This window comes from Mycteria americana, chromosome 14, assembly GCF_035582795.1.
Source record: "Mycteria americana isolate JAX WOST 10 ecotype Jacksonville Zoo and Gardens chromosome 14, USCA_MyAme_1.0, whole genome shotgun sequence".
Classification (NCBI taxonomy): Eukaryota; Metazoa; Chordata; class Aves; order Ciconiiformes; family Ciconiidae; genus Mycteria; species Mycteria americana.
In genome coordinates this window covers 4,005,559-4,030,083 of record NC_134378.1, presented here as the reverse complement: position 1 = coordinate 4,030,083, position 24,525 = coordinate 4,005,559, and the positions used below count along the sequence as shown (strand labels likewise).

At 46.4% G+C, this 24,525-nt stretch overlaps 2 protein-coding genes across 2 annotated transcripts in view; one reads left to right on the top strand and one right to left on the bottom strand.

Annotated features, from left to right (window-relative positions):
* Positions 1-5,648, top strand: part of MYH7B (myosin heavy chain 7B) — a 32,071-nt gene extending 26,423 nt beyond the window's left edge. Inside the window, exons 34-46 of the mRNA XM_075516940.1 lie at positions 41-156; positions 282-474; positions 566-769; positions 893-1,018; positions 1,188-1,358; positions 1,672-1,776; positions 2,155-2,250; positions 2,423-2,560; positions 3,458-3,509; positions 3,781-3,978; positions 4,133-4,227; positions 5,281-5,389; positions 5,491-5,648. Of these exons, the coding sequence (XP_075373055.1) occupies positions 41-156; positions 282-474; positions 566-769; positions 893-1,018; positions 1,188-1,358; positions 1,672-1,776; positions 2,155-2,250; positions 2,423-2,560; positions 3,458-3,509; positions 3,781-3,978; positions 4,133-4,227; positions 5,281-5,389; positions 5,491-5,648 (1,761 nt within the window). The remainder of the gene's footprint in view (positions 1-40; positions 157-281; positions 475-565; positions 770-892; positions 1,019-1,187; positions 1,359-1,671; positions 1,777-2,154; positions 2,251-2,422; positions 2,561-3,457; positions 3,510-3,780; positions 3,979-4,132; positions 4,228-5,280; positions 5,390-5,490) is intronic.
* Positions 3,325-24,525, bottom strand: part of TRPC4AP (transient receptor potential cation channel subfamily C member 4 associated protein) — a 39,545-nt gene continuing 18,344 nt past the window's right edge. Inside the window, exons 8-19 of the mRNA XM_075516747.1 lie at positions 22,653-22,841; positions 20,802-20,944; positions 16,500-16,631; positions 15,751-15,809; positions 13,184-13,285; positions 11,267-11,350; positions 10,839-10,929; positions 10,337-10,477; positions 8,627-8,735; positions 8,303-8,415; positions 7,863-8,069; positions 3,325-6,135 (exon numbers count right to left, since the gene is read on the bottom strand). Of these exons, the coding sequence (XP_075372862.1) occupies positions 5,998-6,135; positions 7,863-8,069; positions 8,303-8,415; positions 8,627-8,735; positions 10,337-10,477; positions 10,839-10,929; positions 11,267-11,350; positions 13,184-13,285; positions 15,751-15,809; positions 16,500-16,631; positions 20,802-20,944; positions 22,653-22,841 (1,508 nt within the window). The 3' untranslated portion in view covers positions 3,325-5,997. The remainder of the gene's footprint in view (positions 6,136-7,862; positions 8,070-8,302; positions 8,416-8,626; positions 8,736-10,336; positions 10,478-10,838; positions 10,930-11,266; positions 11,351-13,183; positions 13,286-15,750; positions 15,810-16,499; positions 16,632-20,801; positions 20,945-22,652; positions 22,842-24,525) is intronic.

The window sequence follows — 24,525 nt, the reverse complement described above, 5'->3', positions numbered from 1 at the left end:
CCCCCAGGGGCCACCTTTCCATGGCTGCTGCTGTCTCTAGGGGGCCCTGGAGCATGAGGAAAGCAAGACTCTGCGCATCCAGCTGGAGCTGAACCAGATCAAAGCTGATGTGGACAGGAAGCTGGCAGAGAAGGACGAGGAATTTGAGAACCTGAGGTGTGTGCTGAGGGGACAGGCTGGGCCATCGCTGTGGGGGCAGAACTGGCACCATGGCCCTGACAGGGCTGCCCCAGACTGGGCGTCCCCAGGAAGACGGGGATGATGCATCTTCTTTCCTGCAGGCGCAACCACCAGCGTGCCATGGACTCCATGCAGGCCACGCTAGATGCAGAGGCCCGGGCCAAGAATGAGGCCGTCCGGCTGAGGAAGAAGATGGAGGGAGACCTGAACGAGATGGAGATCCAGCTGAGCCATGCCAACCGCCAGGCCGCCGAATTCCAGAAACTGGGCCGCCAGCTCCAGGCCCAGATCAAGGTTGGGCGGCTGTGGGTGGGACAGATTCGGTGCTGTCCCTGCTGCCAGCCCCACTCCCTCCTGTCCCCACTGACCCCGTGCTGCCCGGCAGGACCTGCAAATCGAGTTGGATGACACTCAACGTCACAACGACGACCTGAAGGAGCAGGCGGCCGCTCTGGAGCGCCGCAATAACCTGCTGCTGGCAGAGGTGGAGGAGCTGCGGGCAGCGCTGGAGCAGGCAGAGAGGAGCAGGAAGCTGGCGGAGCAAGAGCTGCTGGAGGCCACCGAGAGGGTCAACCTGCTCCACTCCCAGGTGAGGGACTGCTAAGTCCCACGTCTCCGCCGGCACTGGAGAGCCAGGAGCCTGTCCGGCAGCGGGGCCACCCGCCGCGGTGAACGGCCGGTCCCTGTGGTACTGAACCTGCTCTGTCCACAGAACACGGGCCTGATCAACCAAAAGAAGAAGCTGGAGACAGACATCTCACAGCTGAGCAGTGAGGTGGAGGATGCAGTGCAGGAGTGCCGCAACGCTGAGGAGAAGGCGAAGAAGGCTATCACGGACGTAAGAGCGTGGTGGGGGCTGTGCTGTGTGGTTCAGCCAGGGTGCCCAGCACTGGTAGGGCTGGTGGGTGGGAGGAGAGGGGAGGGTCTCAGAACTTCTCCATTGAGCCCCTGGGTCTGGCAGGGCTGCTTGGCCTTGTGGTGATGCCTCTGTGCTCTCGACCTTGCAGGCTGCCATGATGGCAGAGGAGCTGAAGAAGGAGCAGGACACGAGCGCGCACCTGGAGCGGATGAAGAAGAACATGGAGCAGACCATCAAGGACCTGCAGATGCGCCTGGACGAAGCGGAACAGATTGCTCTCAAGGGGGGCAAGAAGCAGATCCAGAAGCTGGAGGCTAGGGTGAGAAGAGAGGGGCAGACCCCTGGCTGTGTCCCCCAGGAGCTGGCTCCTGGTGCTGCCCCGGCCCCTGTGGCTCCAGGCTCTGCAGGGCACCAGCACTGCCCCATCCCACTGGGGCCAGGCACAGGGGGACCGTGGGCAGTGAGGGACAGGCCCTGAGGACCTGCGAGCCTGGGCCCGGCTCCCAGCCTTTGCTTGGGGTGGCTTAGCCTCTGCTGTGGCTTCTCCGAGCTGGGAAAATGGCTTGGCCTCAGCTGGGGCTGGTGCTGGTGCTGGGGAGCAGAGTGCTGAGCTGGCCTCCACCCACCTACAGGTGCGGGAGCTGGAGGGAGAGCTGGATATGGAGCAGAAGAAGATGGCTGAAGCCCAGAAGGGCATTCGCAAGTACGAGCGGAGGATCAAGGAGCTGAGCTACCAGGTACGGCAGCACCGGTCGCAGCTCCAGCCCAGCAGGACTTGGCCCAGCTCTCCCTGTGCTCAGCCTCTTGCGTTATCCAATAACTCCCCCCGAGCCCAGCCCAGCCTGGGCTTGTTCTGGGCTCTGTGCAGGGACTGACAAGGGTGGGACGGGCTTCTCCCTGTCCCAACATCCACTCCCTGCTCTGTCCTTCTGCCCGTTTGCCAGCACCTCCTGAGCTGGGTGCTGGGACACAAGGGGGAGGGATGGGTTGGTGCTCTCTGTGTGCGAGAAGGGCCCTGGCACCACTGGGACTCCTGGATAAAGGTATGGGGGCAGCCAGACCCTGACGAGGGAGGGTCTTCTGGGGTCCTGCTAACAGACCTGGGGCACTTGCAGGCTGAGGAAGACCGGAAGAACCTGACACGGATGCAGGACCTGATCGACAAGCTGCAGAGCAAGGTCAAGAGCTACAAGCGCCAGTTTGAGGAGGCGGTAAGTGCCCGTCCCCACCGCTGCTCTCCTGGGGCAGAGGACAGTGCTGCCCTTCCCCGGGGCTGCCCAGGATGGCTGCAAGAGAAAGGGGCCACGAGGTCGATGTGGGGAGCTTGCAGCCGGGTGTTCTGGCTGTGCCCCATGCACCCACCTCTCCCCTCACCCCATCCAGGAGCAGCAGGCCAACTCCAACCTGGTGAAGTACCGCAAGGTGCAGCACGAGCTGGACGACGCAGAGGAACGTGCCGACATCGCCGAGACGCAGGTCAACAAGCTGCGCGCCCGCACCAGGGAGGTCATCACCTCCAAGGTAAGCCCAGCTGTGGGGAGCGGGAGGCAGGGCAGGGGCTCCTGCCATCCCTGGAGCCGGAGGAGCGGCTGCACGGCCCACGGGCGCATCCTGCCCAGCGCGGCTGTGGCACTGCCATCCTCACCTGCCACCGTTGCCAGGACCTGAAGTGTGGCAGTGCTCCCAGCCCCGGGGCCCGGCTCTCACCAAAGCCCTTTTGGTTTTTTTTGCCAGCACGAGTAGTAGGAGCCCGGCTGCCTGCCCTGCCCCGTCCCCTGTTCTGCCTGCTGTAGGTTGGAGGCAAACGGCTGCAACAGTCACTGCCACCTTTGCGCCACGTGAATAAACATAGATCTGCCAGGACTTGCTCCGTTGTGTCTGTCACGGGCTAACCAAGGCCTTGGGCTCTGCTGCTGGAGCTGTGGGGGCAAGCTGGGGTCTTTGGGGACATCACTCCCAGCCAGGCAGGGGCAGGAGAGGGGCACAGGCCTCCCCTCTCCCTGCTCTACTGCCCTGGCTTGCTCCAGGTGGGTTTTGGGAGAAGAGCCCTTTCCTCGTGCCTTCCCACCAAAACACTTCAGCCCGCTCTCAGCTGCAGGGGACCAGAGCTGAGGGGCGGAGGGCAGAACAGACCTCACCGAAACCATTACTCCTGGGGAGAACATAAAAAATTCCAAACTACAGCCCTGCAGGGCAGAGGGAGGGTTGTTATGCCTTTGGCAAAGGGACTGCAAAGAAAGACATCTCCACTCATTTCTTTAAAATAGATTTCTTTAATAGTTTCCATTTAATACGTTTATTTGCAGTTAGTAAATTGGCATTAATCTGGGCAGCACAAACCTCAGCAATCCATGGGGATAGTGCAGACTTCCAGAAGTATTTGTTAGCGACAGGGGGCCCATCTCCCCCCTGCCCCAGCACGCAGCCTGCTGCAACCTCGCTGAAGCCAGCGAGCTCTCCCCGGCACCACGTAGGACACTCCCCCCCATGCTCTCCATAAATAAGACAAAATAAGGATGAAGGACAGAGCTGTCTGGTCCCCCTCAAAATGAGATTCTTGAGGCATCTGGCCTGGACAGATGAGCCCACAGGAACGTGGCCCCCAGTTAAAATTTGCCTGTGACCCTCCCTGCACGCTTGATCCCCCTGCCCGCGGCGGGCAGAGCCCTTCCCCTGGAGCCCAGCGCGCTCCTTGGTTGGAGGAGCTGCTGTGGGTTTCCTTCCTGCGCCCTTCTCTGCAGCCAGCCACCTCGGCCTCCTGCGTCAGCCTGAAGGCAAAAGCAAAACCAAGCTGCCTCTAGCAAGCAAGGTCCCAGAAGTTACTCTGCTCCCAGGCTGGGGAGGAGGGATCCACAAGCCAGAAGGGGCAGGCTGGCACGATTTCAGCTCAGCCTCACGCAGGCCGATAGCCAAGGACAGACGCAGCTTGGCCCCTAACTGTACGTTACATAAATACAGAGATGTAAATGAGCCTCTGCAGGTTTATAGCAGCAATCATTGGATGCACCAATTAACTAGACTATGGAAAAGGCATCCCTTAACTTAAAAGCCTTTTAATTTGAAGCATTTATTTTAAGTGTACATCTATTACAGTTAAGAAGAAGCAAAGATACACCAAAAACACAAATACCCAAGAACAAAAAAGTACAGATGAGAAAGAAATTAGCTCAGGGGAGGGAGGGGGCAGGGTGGGGGGGACCTGATGAAGAACAGAGAGTTGCAGCTGCCGTAGCGAGGAGCTCCCCGACACAAGGGGTGCGACGAGGGTAACCTCACTGGAGCGGGGCAGAGCCTGCCATGGGGATTCAGCCCCCCAGGGAGGGACAGCAGGATCCCCAGGAGCTCCTGCAAGGCTCCAGGCTGATGCACAAGCTCAGCAGCTCTGACCACCCTGCAAGCAAAGTACTGACTGCAAGTCCATAGCAGGACACTGAAGTGTGAGATAAGCGAGAGGAGAAGGGTGACTTTTAGAGAGCAAGTCCTGCACCTGGGGCTGGAAGCCTTGTCCACTCATCCAGGGCCCAGCACAGGGATCCTCAGAGCGGGTTTCATTCTGCTGGCAAAGATTAGAGACAAAATGCTACAGCTCTGGGACGTCCTCACCCCCGGTCCCTCTCTAGAGCCTGGACAGAGCTGAAGTCGCATCATCTCATCAAATAAGTTAAGAAAATTTTAAAAAATTCAGATGCACGTTTCAAAGAAGACGGGTTTCTTTTAGCTGGAGCTGCAAGACACGTTTTTTGACTTAAATGCAATGGCTCAGGACTTCACACTGTATTTCATTCCTGGGAATCTGACTGTCTTGGAGCAACACAATTAACGTCGGTGAGCAGGCAGGGCATGTGCAGGTTTGGCAATCAGGACTGCCAAAACCTGATTTCCCCTTTCCCAACATATCCTACAAAGTTCCTTTCAACCAGGAGTGTTTATTCCCAGCATTTAACACATTCTGATTAAAATAGATCCAGGAAAAACTGACATCTCCAGTAAATATTGCACTTCAAGATTAATGTGTGTGTTGATGTTAAGGACTGAAAGTAGAGACTGACCTAAGACTTCCAGGCATAGCAGGTTAGCATCAAGAGCAATAGTCCTGAAAAGGATTTTAAAACCAGATTAGTTACCCAAGAAGGGACAAGCCGCAAGTTTAAAAAATTAGTACATTTTAATGCTAGTGCTCCGTGAAAAAGCCAACCCCTGTTGCAATTCCACCACCGCTGAAATGTCTCTGTTCTCCGCAGCACTGTAAAATGCCTTCAGATGGGAAGGATCTGCAGGAAAGACAGCAGGAGCAGAGGTTCTCTCCTAACACACAGACAGATTTAGTACCAAATGATCCAAAAGTAGATGGTAAAGACGTGACTGGAGCTAGGGCTCTCAGGAATTAAAAGCACACACACGCACACTCACACTCTAACCAACCCTAAACCCCTGATTCCAAACCCCAACAGAAGAGTTACACCTGAAGGGAGTCCTCGTGGTGGCTCTGCACATGGCTGGTGTGTCGGGGTCCCAGTCAGACTGGCTCCTTGGACCTCACATTTGGAGGGCGATTTCTGTGCTTTTTGACTTGCTAATTCTGGTAGCCATGAAAGACAGCCACAACTAAATTGGCACATACAGAGTATCCTCATCCGTCAGCAAAAAAATCTCTGACCAGCCACGTTTGACTGGGAGAGAGGAAAAAAAAAAAATAATAAAGAGGCTGGTTTTTGTGGGTGAATATTTTTATCCCAGAACAACTGGAAGATACATCCCTGAATGTGTTGCCCAGAGAGCTTTCAAAGTCTCATCCGTTAGAGATCAGAGATGGGGAGGGGGCTGGGGTTTTGACAATGCAGTAACGCTCCACGGTTCCAAGCCGCACACGCACACACACACTACACAGCGTATCCCTGAAAATCCACGGGCTGCGAGGTACCCTCCAAGCGCTGTCCATCAGAAGCCAGAGTGAAGAATTACTCCTCAGAAAAGTCTCTGTCAATGTCCATATATGCCTCGTCGATGTAGCTAACTATGGCACAGGGGGATGTCCGGTCTGGACTGAGCAGTATAGATACAGTCTCTTTCCAGTAGGTAAAACTAATACATGAGCTCTGTGGGAAGAGATGAAGAGGCTGGTTAGCATGGTCCACAGGCACCAACATGCAGCAGAAGACACATCCCAAAGGCATTCAGCAGACAGAACCGAAAATCCCTTCCTATTCAGCCCGAGCTCCCCAGCCACAGTTTCACCCCTCTGATTCACCATTCAGCCCATCCTCCCTGGGGCGTGGAGCAGAGGGGGTAGAGGCTGAACCAACTACACCTGCTACAACCAGCCTCCCCCTATCCAGCTACAGGCAGGGACTCCCAGCACCTGTGGCAACTATAGCCCTGCTAAGAGCAGCACAGGGTGACCACCACTCCAGCAAGCCTGCGCGGGCCGGCAGGCAGGGCTGCCCACGAGCGGTACGCACACACACACAAGCCCAAACTTCTCCTTTGCTGTCCAGTGCAAACACAAACCGGAACACCATGGTGCTGCAGATCAAGCCAATGCTGGCAGTAGCTCCCACTCCTAGGGAAGACACAGAGCCAACAGCCCCTCCCTGCTCGCACCCCTCCTGCATCATGCTCTTAAGGCCAAAAGGCCTCTGCGGCAGCCCTGCACCACATCATGTACTACCCAAAGCCTTTACACTGCACAACCGACTATTTCTACCCCACCAGTGGCCCAAGACACAACAAGTACCGTAGCGTATGCGACCCTGAAATGCAGCAATGGCAGAGAGCTTTGGTCTCGGCAGCATCTCCCCTCTGCAGCCCAGCAGCTCAGTGCACCACGGACGTGTCAAACCATGGCGGGAACGTTGCAACACAGTGCCCGGGTGTTGCAGGCCCCCAGTCACCCTGCAGCTCCCCAGGTCTAACTGGCTCAGCCAGCACCAAATAAGGCTGAGAGAAGAGTGTCACAAGTCCACACCATTCACTGCAGCTTCTCCTTCCCACGTGGACTCCCTCCATTGCACTCCTCCTTTCTGCGGAATTGAAGCTGCTTCTTTTAACTACTTCCAAGCCCTAATACTGCCCCTCTTCAGGTACCCTGTCTATAGGAAACTGCCTGCGCTGCGCTCACGTCACAGCCGTGGGGCTGCGTGCTGCAGTGTACACGCACACCAGAGAAGAACGGCTTTTCCATGAACACATTAAAAATCTGTTAAAGCTGCCTCCCAAGCACTGAAAAGTCAGGGAAGAAACCTGTGCAACCTCACTTTAGCCTTCTAGGGCATATACAAGGGAGTCACCTTCTCATCACAGGTCACTTCTTCCTCTTCTCAGTGCCCAAGACAGACCAGCTCTGGAGTAGAAACTTGCAGGCTGCTTTCCACAGGGCAGCTGCCTTGTCTTCTAGCAGCTACACAAGATACTTTCTTCCTGGTGTGGCAAACAGTGCAGGAAGAGGGGACAGTCTGGTTAAGGTGCTAACTAGTCTGGGAGCTGGATTCTGTCCTGCCTCACATCCCTGTGCAGGGTTGGCCATCTCACCAGCCCTGCCTCTCAAACCTGCTCAGCACTGGCAAGTCTCACTCCTGTATGCCAGAGCCAAGACCTAAGGTCTTGTTTGCAGGGAAACCCAGCGCCTACCTTGTGGTAGACTGACTGCTTGCAGAAGGGACCCGAGTGGGTAAGATGGTGTGAAAAGCACTACAGAAAGTTACACTGGGGGGCAGAACTTGCTCCCTTCTTTCCCTTCACAACCTCTCACTTCCCATTTTTGCTAGGTGACTAGTGGGCAGATATTGCTATCATCGATTCTTGCTGTGGTAACAGGTTCACATACATTTTCTAAGCAGGTGCTGTCTTTATCCTTGTTGAGGTAATGCTGTTGCCAGAATCGCAGGAGACTGTGGAAGTTGTTCAGGATGAAGCCTGGGTATTTTTCTGTATATTCCATCTGTTGCAAAGTGCGCAGATAAAAAGGTAGCTTTTCTTTCCTTCGGGCCAGCATTAGGATAACTAAACTTGTGTTCAAACAACTGACATTTTCCTAAAAGTAAAAATGACACAGTAGGTCAAACAACAAAAAAAAAAAGAGACATCAGTTGTACATGTCCTTACAAAACGTGCTCATGGTAAGCATGCAGAGGAGGTGCTCCTACATGTATTGAGAGAAGGGACAAGGGTCTCCTCAAGAGAAGCCAGGTTCCTCCCTGCTCCCAGCCCAGTTCATCACTACACGGTATCAGCAAGACAACTGCAAAGTTACTGTCAGCTCTTTACCTGTGTAAGTGTCTGTACATGAATAATATTAATGAGACGGAAAAGAAAGGACATTCTCATGGACATCTGGGACATATATGATAACAGGCGGCACTCTGACAGGACTTCTGCAACTGCAGCAAAAGGAAAAGGACAATCATCAGGTGCTTAAAGTTCAGACACATTGGTTCAAGCAACATGGTAGTAAGAAGTGGTGCTCAGACTGTAGCAACAAACCTGCAAGGTGGCATTTCTCTGTCTAAAACCAAAATTTTCAAAGCCCAGACTTAAAATAACCATTATCACCACCAAACACACCCACCCACCCCATTTCTTATTCTTTACCTTTAGCATCAGACTGATTCTCAAATCGGTCCAGGGACAGCGTAATGCAGCGAACAAGCATGTTTGAGTCAACCAATGAACTGTTGATCTGATTTAAAAATATCTGGAACTAAAGAGAAGTACTTTTTAGTGTCGCATTAAAAACCAAACAAAAAAATTCATCCTATATGAACACTCATAGATGAGGTCCGACAGAACAGCATTTCATACCCTTTTCAGAATGCGCATGGCCAAGAGGTGTACTAAGCCAATTACTCTGTTGGCACAACAGATCAGCAAACCCAAGCAGGAAGAGCTACGAACAGGGTTTGGCGAGTAGGGCAACAGTAAGCGTTCTCCAGATTTTCGACATTGAAGGAGTACAGTTCTTGAAGGTTATTGGAGGAACTGCCTTGAATTCTGAACACAAGCACTTAAAACACGCACTTCACCAACATAAGGCTTCACAGACACGGACAATTTATCCTTCCCTTCAGAAACAAGAGTTAGGTTCCGAATGCCAAAATACTCGGGGTCATTACCTTTCTGTTATCTCTAACAAGAGTAAGAGGAGATATGCACTCCCAGGCCTGCCTCGTCCAGTCCAAGCCAATACTGCTGCTGAGGGCTGACCAAAGGATCCCTACAGCAAGTACCTTAAAAACACTACGGAACAGAAAAATGCCCAAGTCCTGGCACACTAAAATCTCTTTTGAAGCTGCGTCACCTCAGTGAGACCAGGATTGCATACACTATTTGTTTTGAGAGAGGGAGACGAGACAGCATGGCTGCTGGCCTCTGTAGTTCCTCCAGCTCCGTGTTCTCCTACACTTTATTTTGTACAGTAGACAGTGCTAGGGAGGAATACAGTGAGGGACTTATACAGAATGAGTATTTTAAAAAGTTACAGATCAATAAATAGTAAGCACACACAAAGTATAAAGACAGATTCTCTAGAATGTGAGCGTTCATTTACCAGGTAACAACCTGAAATTAAATACATCTTTCTTTTAAATACATCTCTGCTTCTATTCTCCAAGGTCTGCCAGACCTAACAGCAACCAGAGAAAAATTACAGTAACATAAGCAAGAGTATGAGGTCATTCAAAAGCTACCCAACAGCTGATGTTACATGCACAAAGTGCACAAGAGCTTGAAACCACTTTGCACAGAGCGCTGCCTATTCTTGATCTACATATGCAACTAAGTTTTATAGGTAATTACATCAGCCGTGACTTCTTAAAATGTCTGTAAGTCCAAATAACGTCAAAGATAAGATATGTCGTTTTGCAGTATCAAATATTAATGAATGCTTTAAGTCATCTCCATAAAGAACCCGCTGCCCAAGCTCCAGTAAAAGATTTTTTTGGAGCCTGTCTCAATGTCCACAACTATCAGCTTAACCCAAAACCCAGTGGCTTCACAGGAAATGTTCTACCATCTTTGACCCCTGACCTTCGACCCGCCTGATCACGTAACAGGGCAACGTTTTCTGAACAGCTCAGTGCTTGCTGACTCAGAACAGCTGGGAGCGCTTCTGAAAACACGACTGTATGCAGCAACATACGTGCTCGTGAAGAGACTGGCAGCTCACTCCTCAGTGTTTTATTGCGCACCAAGCTCAACCATCACACCAAAATCAGCAAATGAATCTGAGTTTCTTAGTGCTACATTTGGTTGTAAGAGCATGTAAATTTGACCCACTGGGGACAGCTTTATACAAATATTTACCTTCTCATCTGTGTTGATGTACTTGTTGAACCTCTTGAATGCATCAATATTGAATTTCATCAGTTCTCCCAGAAGGTCAAAGTAACTCTGAAGCACATCTCGTGATTTGCATTCGCTATCAACAATGCAGTAGAGAATATGCTGGCATGGGAGGAAAACACGTTATTGCCACAGTTTAGCCCAAGCCAGCAGTACAGCGTAGACTGATTTAATCACCATTTAAAACATTTATCTGCAGGTTTAGCTCTTAGATGACAGAGCTAAAGACAACAATTCAGATGAGTCTTCTGTTAAATTAACTTCCCAGTGATGCAGGCTATAGAACTGGCCACCCCACACCTGATTGCCACAAGCAGAATTCACAAATACTTTTCAAAAATTGCCCTATTCACAGTGAATATTTAACACTACATTTTTACCCCTTTTGAATTAATTACAGATAAATCCTTCCCGATTGCTATGGAGATACGTTACAGAGGAAACTTGACATATACTTCATTACCTCCAGAAGTCCTCTCTTTAGCAGGAAGATCTGGTCTGCATAGGAGGTGGTGCCTCGCAGAAAACTTTCAACTGCCCTTGCTTGCCAAAACCTGAGGAATAGAAGAAATGAGGTTTTAATTTTGGAGCAAGGGGATTATTTAATCACAACTATAATTTAACTCAGATTTCCTAATAATTTCATTCCAATATGAAGCTGGATTCACACCGGTTGATCCTGCAGAAAAATCACGGACTCTACTGGGTATGAGGTTCGATGCAGCTTTGGCATTCTCCCCTCACCTGCACTGCCACTGTAGCCAAGTGCAACAAAGCCAGATCTTTTCATAGCTTATGATTTTCAAGCATTTAACTGCTGTAAGCTGTATGAAAACAAACCGACTTCCCAGTCAACTCAAAACAGCATGTTACAGCGCAAAGTGAACCCACCTGAAGGAGGATTCAGCTGGTTCCTTCTTCATGACCTGAAGCAGTCTGGTCAACAAGCCTCTTTTCCCATCACAGACAAGACTCCTAGAGCACATGAAGAAATTACAGCATGAGTGGAAGGGCTGGCAAGCACTGTACCTTGTAGAACACTGAATCCAGTTGCTTCTCCAGAGCTTTTAATGATCAAAACCCCAGTATTAAATATACAGTACAAATATTAATTTTCATTAGTAGTTCTACCAGTGGAAGAGTTCTCCTCACTGCCTTTGGTAAATGTCTGAAATACCTGTAACATGACTTCCAAATAAATCCTAAAGAAAAACTATTAATTTTCTCTCAAAATTTTAATGATTTCAGAAATACCAATTCACAGCTTATAGGAGTTAAGAGATTAGAAAAAAACCATATATCACATTTGAGCTTAAGAATGAAAAACACACCTTTTTTGCTCAACAAATGTAAAGGAAGCTCTACGTTCCATTTAGGAGGCAGAGCAGAGTACAGAAACCTAGATGCTACATGAGGTAGCCTTCTGTATGTACTAGTAAAAGTATAGAGGCTGTAGAACTGCAATACTACTTGTATTAAATAGCACCTTCAGTGGAGTATCTACCTACAGTAAGCTCGGGCAGAAGCAATGCCTTGGTCTCCTCATGTATCAAGAAAAGCAACATGGAAATGAAGTGCTTAGGGTGGAAAAGAAACCAATTTTAGGCCAGAAACTGAGCAATGCTGCCTGTCTGGCTATACAAACCATCCTGCAGAGGCAGAATGAGATGCTTCAAGAGGCACTCTTCTACTCAAAAAACACCGCAGCATGGATATTCAGCAGATGCAGCCAGGTTAATGGGTACGTACTGTATCAGCACCTTTGCTGGGCAGTCAACAGGCAGCTGACAAAGCCTTTGTGGGAAGTGGTTTTCTTGCAGCATGACAGGCTGCTCTTACGAACACTCGAGAGAGATGAGAAACTTTGCAGGTTGGAAAAAGCTGCTTATACCCTTGATCTACTTCCTTTCAGTGTGCTTCTACCTGGGCAAATTTTTCCCCCTAAATACTTACTCCTTTTTGAACAAAGCCAGAAAGGTACCTGTGCTTAGAAGGCAAGGATCTGAGTAATACACACACCATTTCTTCCCAGTTAGGCACACTATTATGATAATAATTATAATCTAGAAATCCTCTTAGAGAACTCCCTTTTGATGCGAGGTAAATCTGCTCTGTGCAGACCAAGTCCCTGCTGATACCCTGGGAGTATTCTGACAACTAAATTCTGCAAACAATGTTTCACCTTGTGACGTTTGTACATCAGAATCGTGTATTAAAGAACTCGTTAAATCAAAATAGTCAATCTAACAGATACTCAAATATAACACTAGAGATTCTGTAAGTGGTTTAACATGTTAATCTAATTTAGCTTATTCTAGTTATTAGCTGCTCTTAAAATACTCTGAGCAGACTCACTTAGATCTGTTTATGCAGACTGCAAATGGACATTATGTGTGCACAGACTGCTCCTGAATCTCAAAACTAAGATTTGTTAGTAGCAGCAATTAATGCATTAGAGGGACCCCAGTTTAATTTCCTAGTCTGTCTGCAATGCCTGTAGTGAGAAAGGCCAGACAAACAGGCAGACTTAGGACATCACAATGAAGTCTGGGCCACGAACTCAAAACCCCCATTTTAGGTTGCTTTTCTTTTTAAAGTGCTTTACTCTGAGCACAAGCACACTTTAGATTTGCTAATGACCATGAACATCATACAAACCTAGACACTCCCTGCTGAAACATGTCACTGAAATTAAAGCAAGTGAGGTGGACAGAAGGACCTCAAACGAAACAGGTGACATCAAACCTCCCATATACGTGCTCGCAAAACGCTAGAAGCTGCTGACCTAAGCCCTCTATCCCTACTCACCTGTCTGTGTTGACAACTGCATCAACTTCAGGGATGTTGGCTTTATGGGAGATTGCACTCAGCTCATTAAGTTCTTGGCTGTTTAAGAGGAGATACTTGTTCCTAAAGCAAGACAGTTGGGGAGTAGGGGAGAAAAATATGATGAATTCAAGAGGCAGGCAAACATGCAATTCCATGAAGAGTAAAGCCACAGGCCTATGAGGGCTGCAGCACTGGGCAATCAGCTTTCGCCTCTCCAGCTCTCCACAGCCATTCACACTGTACTCCCCTCCACCACAGCACACGCCCAAGCTAGGCCAACCAGCTGCTGTTCTATAAGCCTCCTCCAAAATTTGCCAAATGCAAGTTTCAACACTGACCAGCTTCGAGACGCTGGTTCTTTGCTGACCTGTTCAGGATCTTATGGTTTGTTTTGTGTATATTTGCTTCCAGACGGCACTCATTTTTTAAAATCTCAGCAACATTTTGCTGAATTTCAGCAGACTTAAATAGAAAACTTTTTCACAGCTTCCTACAGTCCTTCTCTGCCATATAGTGACTATGCTCCTTATCAGTAATAAACCTCAATTAGAAAGCAGAAACTGCAAAAAAGTACTCAATCATCCTGGTATTTTATTACTCTGAGCAAACTGTTTAGTCTGGAAATATTTTAAAGCTTCATGAAATGTAGAAAACAAAACAGAATGGATATAAACCCACAGAATTTGCACTAAATGCTTTATTCAAATATTGAACTTTTCATAATGAAAACCAATTTATCTGTAAAATAAATTAAATGCAGAACAAGTCTGACAAAGTAGAAATGCAGTCCAAAGGCTCACTTTGACAGACTTCCTGCCCACTGTCAATGTGCTCCCTTAGAGCCCTCCTACTTCAAAGTCCTCAGAATCAGACAGCAAAGATTTATTTACAGGAAACCTAAGGGAGCATAGGATGCTGTGGTGAGCGTGAGGGTGTGCAAACACATCCTATTCATCAAAACATAGCAACTACACAGAGGATAAATTATTAGACCAGAAAGGTGATGGGGATGCCATCTTGCTTCAAACACTATCTTCCAGATTAGTGCCCACTGAGGCTTTCATGTGAAGCTTCCTTTGATCGGGATCAACAGGTTTCTGTAATGAAAATACAGCCTCTCTCTCCATGCAATAAACAGTTGTGCAAGTTTGGTTTAGACACAATTTTACTGAAGTTAATATTAGTATGTAAGTACTTGCTCTTATCCTGTCCTCAGCTAACTCAGCTTATCTGTGATTTCATAGAAAGTTCATGTAACTATTTGTTTAAAAACCCTAACCAGATTCCACACATTCCACCTGCTCAAATGCTACAGCCAAAAGCTGTTTTTTGTTTAAAGAAGCCTGACATCTTTGTAGTAACCTCTTAAGTAGGAACATCATCTAAAGAGATTTTATTGGAAAACCTGGAGTGACTCCTGGGCAAACAACGATGTCTTGCATGGAGGATTTACGATAGGTCAAGCCTTTCCCTTATGTTTACAACATGTCCAGCAGCTCCCCATTCTTAAAGCTAATACCTCCCGATTGAAAAGGCTGATTCTTTCAATATACATATCTAACAATACAAGATAAAACCTACACAAAAATATCACCCTGGCTGTAGATAAGAGCAGCTAGGCAAGAAGTGAAGGCATATACATACTCAGTGCAATATGCCTCAAATGCAGATGTTTGTAAAGAATAGGAAACCATCTTGCAGGACTGAATTAGAGCAACACGACACTGACAGAATGCAAGATGTGATTCTGCAAGTCAGAATAGAGCAACAAGTACCTCTGTACCAGCAGAGGTGGTGTGCTGCTTGCGTAAAAGCATTAAAAAAAAAATAAAAAAAAATCTGCATCACCCCTCAACTACTCCAGCAGACTCAAGCTTCATAAGTATGCCTTTTGAAGGCAAACAGAAGCTTTCTTCCTATTTCCAACCTAGGTTCCCAATGGCTAGCTGACAGATAATTGTTCCCCTAACATTTCCCCATCCAGTTTAATCAGGTCTTCTCCATTGCTGGCATTTAGACAGCAATTGCATCTTCCCAGCCTTTTTACAAAGGCAAAAGAGTATTGATTAACCTCTTCAGAGGTATGCTGTCTTTCACCCTGATCTTCCAGCAGCATTTGCTTCATGCTTGTTCCACTCTGAATTAAACCTGAACATGTCCCCACAGGGTACTTGAGCTCTTGTGAGAACACTGGCTCACTACCAACTCTCAGGGAGAAGACAGATAAACAGCATCATGAAAGCTGCCTCCTTATTTCTTCAGCCACAAAGTGTTAACCCGTCACATAAATGTTTCAGTTCGTTTCAACATGAAGCAAAATGGGCTATTTTTAATCATCGACGGACATACTAAGACATGCCCATCGGAGAGCATATCCTTAGCCTTTTCATAGCAGGAGCTGAAAGGCACTGAATCAAGTTTAAGGACAGTACAACGTTCCATTCACATGGAGCCTGCACCGTGCCTAGGACACCTGCTGTAACTGCAACTGCAACCAGGCAAACAATCCCGCTGAGCCACAATCTACCACAGCTTTTCGTACTCACTCATGGTGATCACTAAAGCTCTGAAGAAGCCTCAAGAACTGTATCTTTAAAGTAATGTCCTGAAAAGAGACAAGAAAGGTAAAAAAATTTTGCTTTAGTATTTTTGGATGTCATTAGTTACCAAGCTGACATGACACGGCTGAATTGAAAACCTATCCAAATCAAACCCCTCTGGACAGCAGAGAGAGTGACTTGCATAAATGAAGGCTGCACTTTGCAGGCTTCCCAAAATAGAACGGAAGTGGAGACTGCCTCCAAGCCTATGCATGTAACGGTTAATAATTTCTTCTCACTGCAAAGGCAAAAAAGCTCATCACTGTATTGATCGATTTAGAATATCAGAGGGGGGGGAACAAAACAAAAACAACACACAAAAAACCCAACAAAACAACCCAACCAACCTCCCCCCCCTGCCCCCAACCTAATTGTGATTCATTTTGTGTTCTGTGCCTCTCCTCGCTAGACCTGCTAGCAATCATTTCCTTAAGTTTTGGTCATCTTCTACCTTTGGCCTCCAGGGACCACAGAATTTACCCCTTTCCCAGTTTCCAAACTATGAGAGAGGGGAGAGGCTAAATTGCTAGCATGAGCCAAAGATAAAGACTTAAGTGGAAACAATAATTCACAAAAAAATGAGTGCTATTACATCTCAATTCATTTATTATACAAGCACCCAGTTATCTGATACAACTCCTCAGAATTATATGATAGGATAAAAAAACCAATACAGAATTTAAAAAGTAACTCACTGGGCTACAATCACAATTTTGATTGTGTCCATGAAGAACAAGGGCTGATGCCGAATGCTTTCTCCAGATCAGTTTGTCAAACAAGTTATTGAGGCCAGGAATCAGTTTGAACTCTGCTATCATTTTATGAACCTGGAAAACAAGAAAAGTACATACTCATTTGCTGCAGCCTCAAATGCGGATGTAATGTAGTCTGGTAAACAGATGGGCACAATTACATCATCCTCTGACAACAGAAAGAGTGAATTCTTTTATCAAACAGCATGTGTTTGTGTTAACATGCACACTAACCATGGTGTTATCATTAGAGTAGTTTCCATTTGATAGACATGGATAGAAAACAGACATTTTGGGAGAAAGCTGTTAGCCAGCGCTTCAGTTAACCACTGTGCCTCTGGAAGCAGCTTTGGACATCGGGAGATCACTTACAGATCAACACAAACTATCGATATAGTTTTTGTTCAAGTGACCTAGGCAGGAGTTCTGAGCAAAGCAGAGTCCAGCAGTAACACAACCCCACTGCAGTTCAAGCACTGCTCCTTCAGGTTAAGGGGAAGTTGAACTTCTTTAGAGAATGCTCAGAAGAGAAGAAAATGCCAAATTACTCAGGTTTATTTATCAGTCCGCCTGCCAAGCTAGGACGCGGTACATCATGACTGTCTGAAACAGACTATAGAGAGTTACTCCTGTAAAAAAGCTAGTAATTTTGGTGTGAACAGCTGTTAAATACCTTCAGTCCAAGCTTTGATACTTTTGATGTAAGCAATTTGGAAGATGAGGAATAGGAGATATACAAAGTGGGACTCTCATCAGCTGCAGGCCTATGACAAGCAGTATCCCTTGAGATGTGGTGCAAATGAAAACCACGCGTGATTGGGAAGACCAGCATGCTGTAAAAATTAAGTGCCCAAAGCAGTAATGGACATGTTCCTTAAAATCAAGTCACCTAAACAATAATCTAGGTTGTCCCTGAGATGCAGAATTATAACTAGCAATATTTAAAGCAGATCACTCCATTTTGTTCTATTTCCTCATATACCTGAATGAATCAAAAATATTTTAAGCTGATGCTATTTTACAGGTTTTCATTCTTATTCTTGTTCACAGCATAGCTGATGGCCTTTTGCATTCCTCTTGGTTGTAGCCACCAACTTTCCCATCTATATGGAAATCACATTCCTGTTGCTGGGCATCTCAGAGTATCACACCTGAGGAAGCATGTAGCTCCCTCCCACCTCACCCATACTACCCTGACAGATTGCAAAGACTGAGGTCCTTTGGTGCTCGCTTACTTTAAAATGCTCTCGGACGCTTTGATCTAGTCACAAGCCTCCAACACACACAGTTCTGAGGAATCTCTCCAAACAAAGCACTCCCTGTAGCCCCTGTCCCTCAGTGGCCAGCATGGCACAAGCACAACAGGATGAAACCAAGCGTGTGAGCTGCCTGCAAGAGCCTCAGCCCCTCACTAAAGGAGGAGCGCTCTCTATGTTCATCGTTTTAACTCGTGAATCTGCTCCTTTCCACACAGAGCATAATCTGCTTATTCCAAATGACTCACCCCTAATTTCAAATGTGTTCAGTTTACTTTTAGTTTGCTTAACTCTTAAGTTGTCACCTGACAGATGGCTGCACGACAAAGCTCCTGAGCCACAGTCATTGCCTTTGGATCATGCTCTCTCCCAGGCCCCAAACTCATTACAACTACTCAGCCTGGGGATGCCATGACAATCCCTGCTCTATATTCATCCTTCAAACTCCTTTGGCTTTTTCCTGTTGCTGCCCAGCTCCACATGAATTGCTCCATTGCTTTCTCACTACTAAAACTATTATGAGCTTCTACTGCGTGCAGTTTGGCTCCCTATAGCAGGAGCAAGTCAAAGAGCTGATTGCCTTTCACCACAATACAGACATGCAAGACAGCCTAGAAAAATATATAAGGAGAGTAATTTAGGGTGTGACCATAATGAGAAGGAAGCAAAGGCACAGATCTGCAGTGAAACACCACTTATCCCCAAGGGTGTGATCATCCCCAACATGGCAGCAGGTAGGAGCCAAGTTGCTGCCAGCACAGTTGTCAACTTGCGCAAGTTAGCCAGCAGTCAAGTTTAAACCGAGGATTTAGAGTAAACATTCAGCAACAGGTTGAGTTTGTTAGGAAGCTGCATGCTTCAAGCAAATGCCAGACCATTATGTTGATTATCATAGTGGACTGAAGCAGGTTTGTGATGCCCTTTAGAAATTCTATGCAAAATGATTCCCACATAAAACCAGTAAGACCTTTGGCTGCTCAGACTGGAAGACTGGTATCACAGATCCTGTGCTTTTATTCCCTCATAGAAAAAGAGACACCACCAAGCAGCTGAAATGCTTGTCAGTGAGACACTGCCGTTCCCTGCTTATTGGAGCCTTCCATGTAGAACAGCTCAGCTCTAGTTCGTAATCTGATTGCCTCTCAGGAAGGGGAGTGGATTCACATCTGCCACACAAGTCTCTGAAAACTTTATGTAGATTAAGGAATGAAGGATATACCATGTGTTTCAAAGGCAGTGGATTTTTCAGAAAGAGCTGGCTTTGGACCAAAAGTATTTGGGACTGAAGTAACTCAAATCTTTCAAGAATTCAATTCCAGCCCTGCATCAGCCCTAAAGAAGAAGGGAACTGCATGCCAGCTTTACCCTTAGACAGTTTCCTTGTTTGCATGGGGGCAGAAGTAGCAGAGGAAGAATAAAGAGTTCCCGCAGAAAACTAAAAAAAAAAAAAAAAAAAAAAGAGCTTCAAAACTAGCTATTTCAGTAGCATACTTTCTACCTTGTCACATTTGACAGTAACACACTAGAACTGACCAGGGAGGTAAGGAAGCCAGCACCTCCGGCTCCCTGAACAGGCAGCAGCAGGATGAGTGCAAGCTGCAAGTAGTTTCTGCAGTATCTATACAACTGCATTCTTGTGGTGAAATCAGGCAGGGATGAATTATCTGACTTGATACAATGGAAAAAAAAAGTCCTCCTAACAGATCCATCTTCTGGTAGTTCCAGTTATGTCTTAGGCTTTTTAAAAATTTTATTTTATGCCCAATAGAAACAGTACTTCTAAAAGGAATGACAACAAGATTATGAGTTTCTTATGGCAGTGATTGTGGTTTCTGCAGGAATTGCTAGTTTCCTCTGGTTATTATTATACAGAATATATTTCTTTTTAATGCTGAGTATCCATTTGTAGGTTCAGAGTGAACAGGTTAGTTACGTTCAGGACTGTACTACAAATTCACTTCTATTTTAAATTCAGATTAAGAGATTTAAGAGACTGCCTGTGGCGAGCATTTGTGACTCCTATACAGTGGGAGGTTACTAGCAAAGAACAAAATACTCAAGATAAATGTGCTTAAGCAACAGCCCCCCCCAAACAGCTACTCTTGCCTAATACAACAGCCCTTCAACAACTCAGAAGAATTTGATCCTCCCAGTCTCTAGGGCATCCGAATGGCCCTGCTGTTCCGAGCTGCTCTGCTGAACTGAGCAGACTGCCAATGTTGGAAACCTGTCAAAACTGTACCAACGGACTGCTTTTCTTTCCCCTTCACAATATGCTTTTGACCCGTTTAAATCAAACTACAGCCAAGGTGCAGCGATTGGTTCTCCGTAAGACTACGCAAGGCAGGGAACAGATTATTTTTCATTTTGGAAGCAAGAAACGCAAAAGGAACAGATGATGGGATTTCTAGGCAGCATCGAGTGCAGACAGCACTGAAGTATATTTTCCCAGCTGAGAGTTTAACAACACACTCACTCAGCCAAGACATGGGAACCTACTGCAAAAATCACCCATTCACAAATCACCCCAGAGGATATCCAAAAGTGAAAGCAGCCAAAGAAGGGGAAGGCCTGAAGGGGCTCTGTCCAGGCGGGTCACCAGTGCACCAGGAGGGGGAAGAACGCCTGGCTGCAGCTCCTGCAGCATCCAGGTACGTCCAAATGCTTCCTCACACACAGAGGCAGGATGCCTCATCCAGGAAGCATCCTCCTGCAGCCATCTTGCACCAGAGCAGCAGCTCTGCAGAGGCTGACCACCACCCCCACACTGGTCAGCACAACTTGTGACAAGCCCTGCCCAGCGGCTCATTCTGGTTCTCAGCAATGAAACACTGCCTGTTTGTTTGTGCATCACTGCAATGATGGGATTTGCCCAGCTTTATGCCTTGAGCTTTGCCCTTCATGTTTCTGTGTCCGTGACCTAATTAACGAGCACTTAGGTTTAAAGAGATATCAACTTCTGCAAGCGTGACTGTTTACAAGTGCTCACCTGATTCCTTTGTCTCCCCATGAGCAGCACGCAGAGAACATACAACACCTCCAGCTTATACATAATCTCGTGCATGATCTTCATGGACTGTGGAAGCTGTGTTCGTGTTGAGGTGTTGGCCAATCCGCTTTCATCCGAAGACTCTGCACAAGATGGCAAAGATGTGAGCCTGAGGCAGCTTCAAGAGGAAAGGATTTGTTACAGTTATTACTGTTACACTGAAACACGGCAGGCGTAAGAGCAGTACGTCTGCTTGAACCTTCTTCTCCACTAAAAATAGTGACATACAACAAATAGCCAATTTAAATTAAATACTATAGAAGAGAAAAAAATATAGCTGGAACTTTAGAGGAGATAAAATTAGTTTTTAAAAAATAATTTAATTTTTCCATAATAACCTAAATGGCATCATCTACCTAAAATAAGTAAGATCACCTATATGAATTAATAGACTACTGCACCAGAAAGGACAGGGCAGAAAAGGTAATAAAAGTAGGGGTGAGATTATCAGAAGCAGTCTACTTTCATTTCATACCTCAGTACCAGTATACTTAGGCCACAGTTAAATAATTTTCATAGCCCTATCTAGAATTATACTGCTAAGGGCAGAAATAGGATATAACACACCACAATCGCAAGTGGAAAACATGACAGAAATAATGAGTGACACATAGAAAGTAAATAAGGACATAGTGAAACTTGTAGGCTGCAGTTCAGAAAGGAGTTAGCTCTTTACACAATACATAACTAAGTGATGAACTGCCCTGCCACAGGACAGCGTGAATGCTTTTTGAACCCATGTGAAGAAACAGTAACTAGGCAAACACACAAAGGAAGGAAACCATCAAAGGCTAAAAAGCATAGACACCACCTCTGACTCAGAAGTCCCTAAGCCACAAGCCGCTGGAGACCGAGACAGTATTCTGGGAAAGTACATCTAGGTTTGCTTGCTAACTGATGTTGTGGGTCAAGAGCTGTGACTGGGCATGTTCCACTTCAGCAAAGTTGCCTTGTGAATCTTGTTTCAAAATACCAAGTGTTCTCCAGTTTCCCCCAAGATGGTGTGTGTAAAGGTATGTGCAAGATGCTGTTGGAGCGTTCATATACTTCATTTTTTGTGTATTTTCAAAAGTTTTAATAATTAATTGCTACAAAACTAGCAATTAATTGCTAAGAAGCTGGCTAAGGAAGAAAGTTTTCCAAAGAAGCATAGAAACAAAGGTTTAGATATCAAAATTTTGGGATAATTCTCACTCCATTACTGAGTACTTTGAGTTCTACAAGACATACATTGCATTTTTGTAATACCGAAGGGTAAAGAAACAAACCAGGCACTTGCTTCGAAGCGTTTTCCTAAGGTTGTATTAACACTTCCATATACTCACCCGGAACAATTTTTTTTTTTTTCCAATTAACTTATTTAATTTTGCTGGAAGTACCCCTCCTTTTTGAAGAAGGGACCACTTGCTTGGTATGAAGTATTTGGACCTAAAGCCATCAGCCTAAGTTTTAGAGCAAAATGCCGGTAAAGTCATTTACCTCAAATGCGTGTATTTTTGTCGCTCCAAGGGATATTAGTGCTGAGGACGTACAGCGTTACAGTGTTATCTAGGTGTGCTAAGGGCACAGTTTGCCTTAGGACATTTCCTTTTGCTAACTTCAGTTCATGGAAAAAAAAAAATCAGTGCTACATGAGAACAAAACAGGAGCCAGACCTAAACGCTGACATGTCCCTCTTTCATGCAAAGGGGAATCAACACCAGCTGAAAGGAAAAGCAACACATGGCAAACACTGAAGAAGGTTAAGATATGCATCAGCTAATGGTGGCTAGAGGAATGCAAGCCAGATACCTGTACTGCTCTGCTCTGCCTCTTCATTTGCCACTCTCATCAGTGCATCAAGTACTAGTGCATTGTCCAGCCAGGTGTACCATTCTTCCAACTCCTGGAGGAAGCTGGAAGTACCTGTTGTTTCAGACACCTTCCGTGTTGCCAGTTTGCACAATCGCTCAATGAAGCCTGGAATATTCAAAAGTGTAGCTGAAAAAGAAAAATCATTTTATTACGGTTTAGGATCACCAACACAACAGTCATCAAATCCTCTATACCACAACGTACCAAAGCATCTATACTAGTAATACAGAAGAGTACCCAGAAACAAATTCCATCTGGTTAAAAAGATCCAAAGACGGAAGAAGTCGGTGCACTCCCCTGTTGAAGACTGGAAGAGAGCATACATACCGTAGGCATAATTGAAACCAGTTTAACACTGATTGTGTTGGACTTACACTGGAAAAAAATGAGTTCTACCCTACTCTAACTGCTTGTTTCCGGCCAATTCCCTTTTGCTGGCACTGCTGTTTTCCAGTCCACAGTGAGTCAATGTCAAGGAACTGATCTGGCTGAAAATTAAGCTGGCAGAAATAAAGCAGCAGCCCTTGGAAGGGGCAGCTCCACCTCCCCCTTCCTCTGTGCAATGCCACCTCCTTCATTTTACCTCCTGTGGTGTATGTCTCATAGCAAACCGAACTAGCTCACTTCAGTAGCTAGGCGGAAAGCTTCTTAAGTACTAGTTTCCTGAGTTAGTTCATTATGGAGCAAAACAGATGGGGAACACATGACAGCAGCCCCAAGTTCAAGGGTTTTAATTGTTGTGGAAGTGCACCCTTAGAAATAGCAGTTCAAGGACAGAATTCGCTGCCCTGCAAAATGCTTGGGGGGCTTGGGGAGGTGCTAGGAGCTGCATTTTGTCCTAAAGATTTCACAGAATAACTTAATTACAGGACCTGTTTCTTCTAGATACATGGCTAAGTCTTCACTTTACTACACACTTGCAGATGAAGTAGAAAAGGACAAAGAATTTGGCCATGAACACCATGCAAAAGAGTTGCAAGATTCTGCCCGCTGGTACCATCTCTGAAAGAATAAGCTCCCTGATAAAGTTTTTAAAATGGAATATGCTTTACAGTCTTAGATACAGTCTCTAATTGCGCAAGCAAAAAATGATTAGTTAAACATTTGCTTGGCTAAGTTCAGCTCTGCAGCATCCACGCTTATTCAGCTCAACTAAATTAAATTAAACTTTGTACCCACACCTACACATATGTCCACTGCTCTTTACAAGCAAGCTCTGGCGATCACAGGGCAGAAGACTATACACCCCCCTTTAAAGTTTCTCAGTTTCTGGCTGCTGGATTATGCTATCCGTCTCTCACTGCATGCTGTAGAGGTGGCAGTGCTTACAAATGGAGCTTTATTGTTCATGGCTAACATAAAATGTTAGAAGATGGGAGAACCAGCTCCAAACCCCCTTTTTGCACTTCCCAATGTTATTTGGCATGGGCCTATGCAAACATCTGTTTCAGAAGTCCAAAAGCTTTCCAGCATAGTAAGAGTTGAAAACAGCAGATCCTACATTTGAGGGTACTTTAAATTAAATCTCTTAAATTCATACTCATCCTTCCAGGCAAGACTTCTGCATCTGAGAAGTACTCAGCAAAATAAGGAAACCTGTACTCTGCCCAAAGTTGAAGTTGAGATGAGACCCACAGATTTCCAAGACTGGTGTGGTAAGGGTGGGCAATGTTATTAAACACACTTTCCTTGTTGATAAAGAAAGACATCCTGCTCAGGACAAGGTCAGATAAAATCAGAGAAGGAACTTCTCCAATAGCAAACAGGCTGCATGCAGTTTTAGCTCAGGAATTCTTATTTTAAGAAGGAC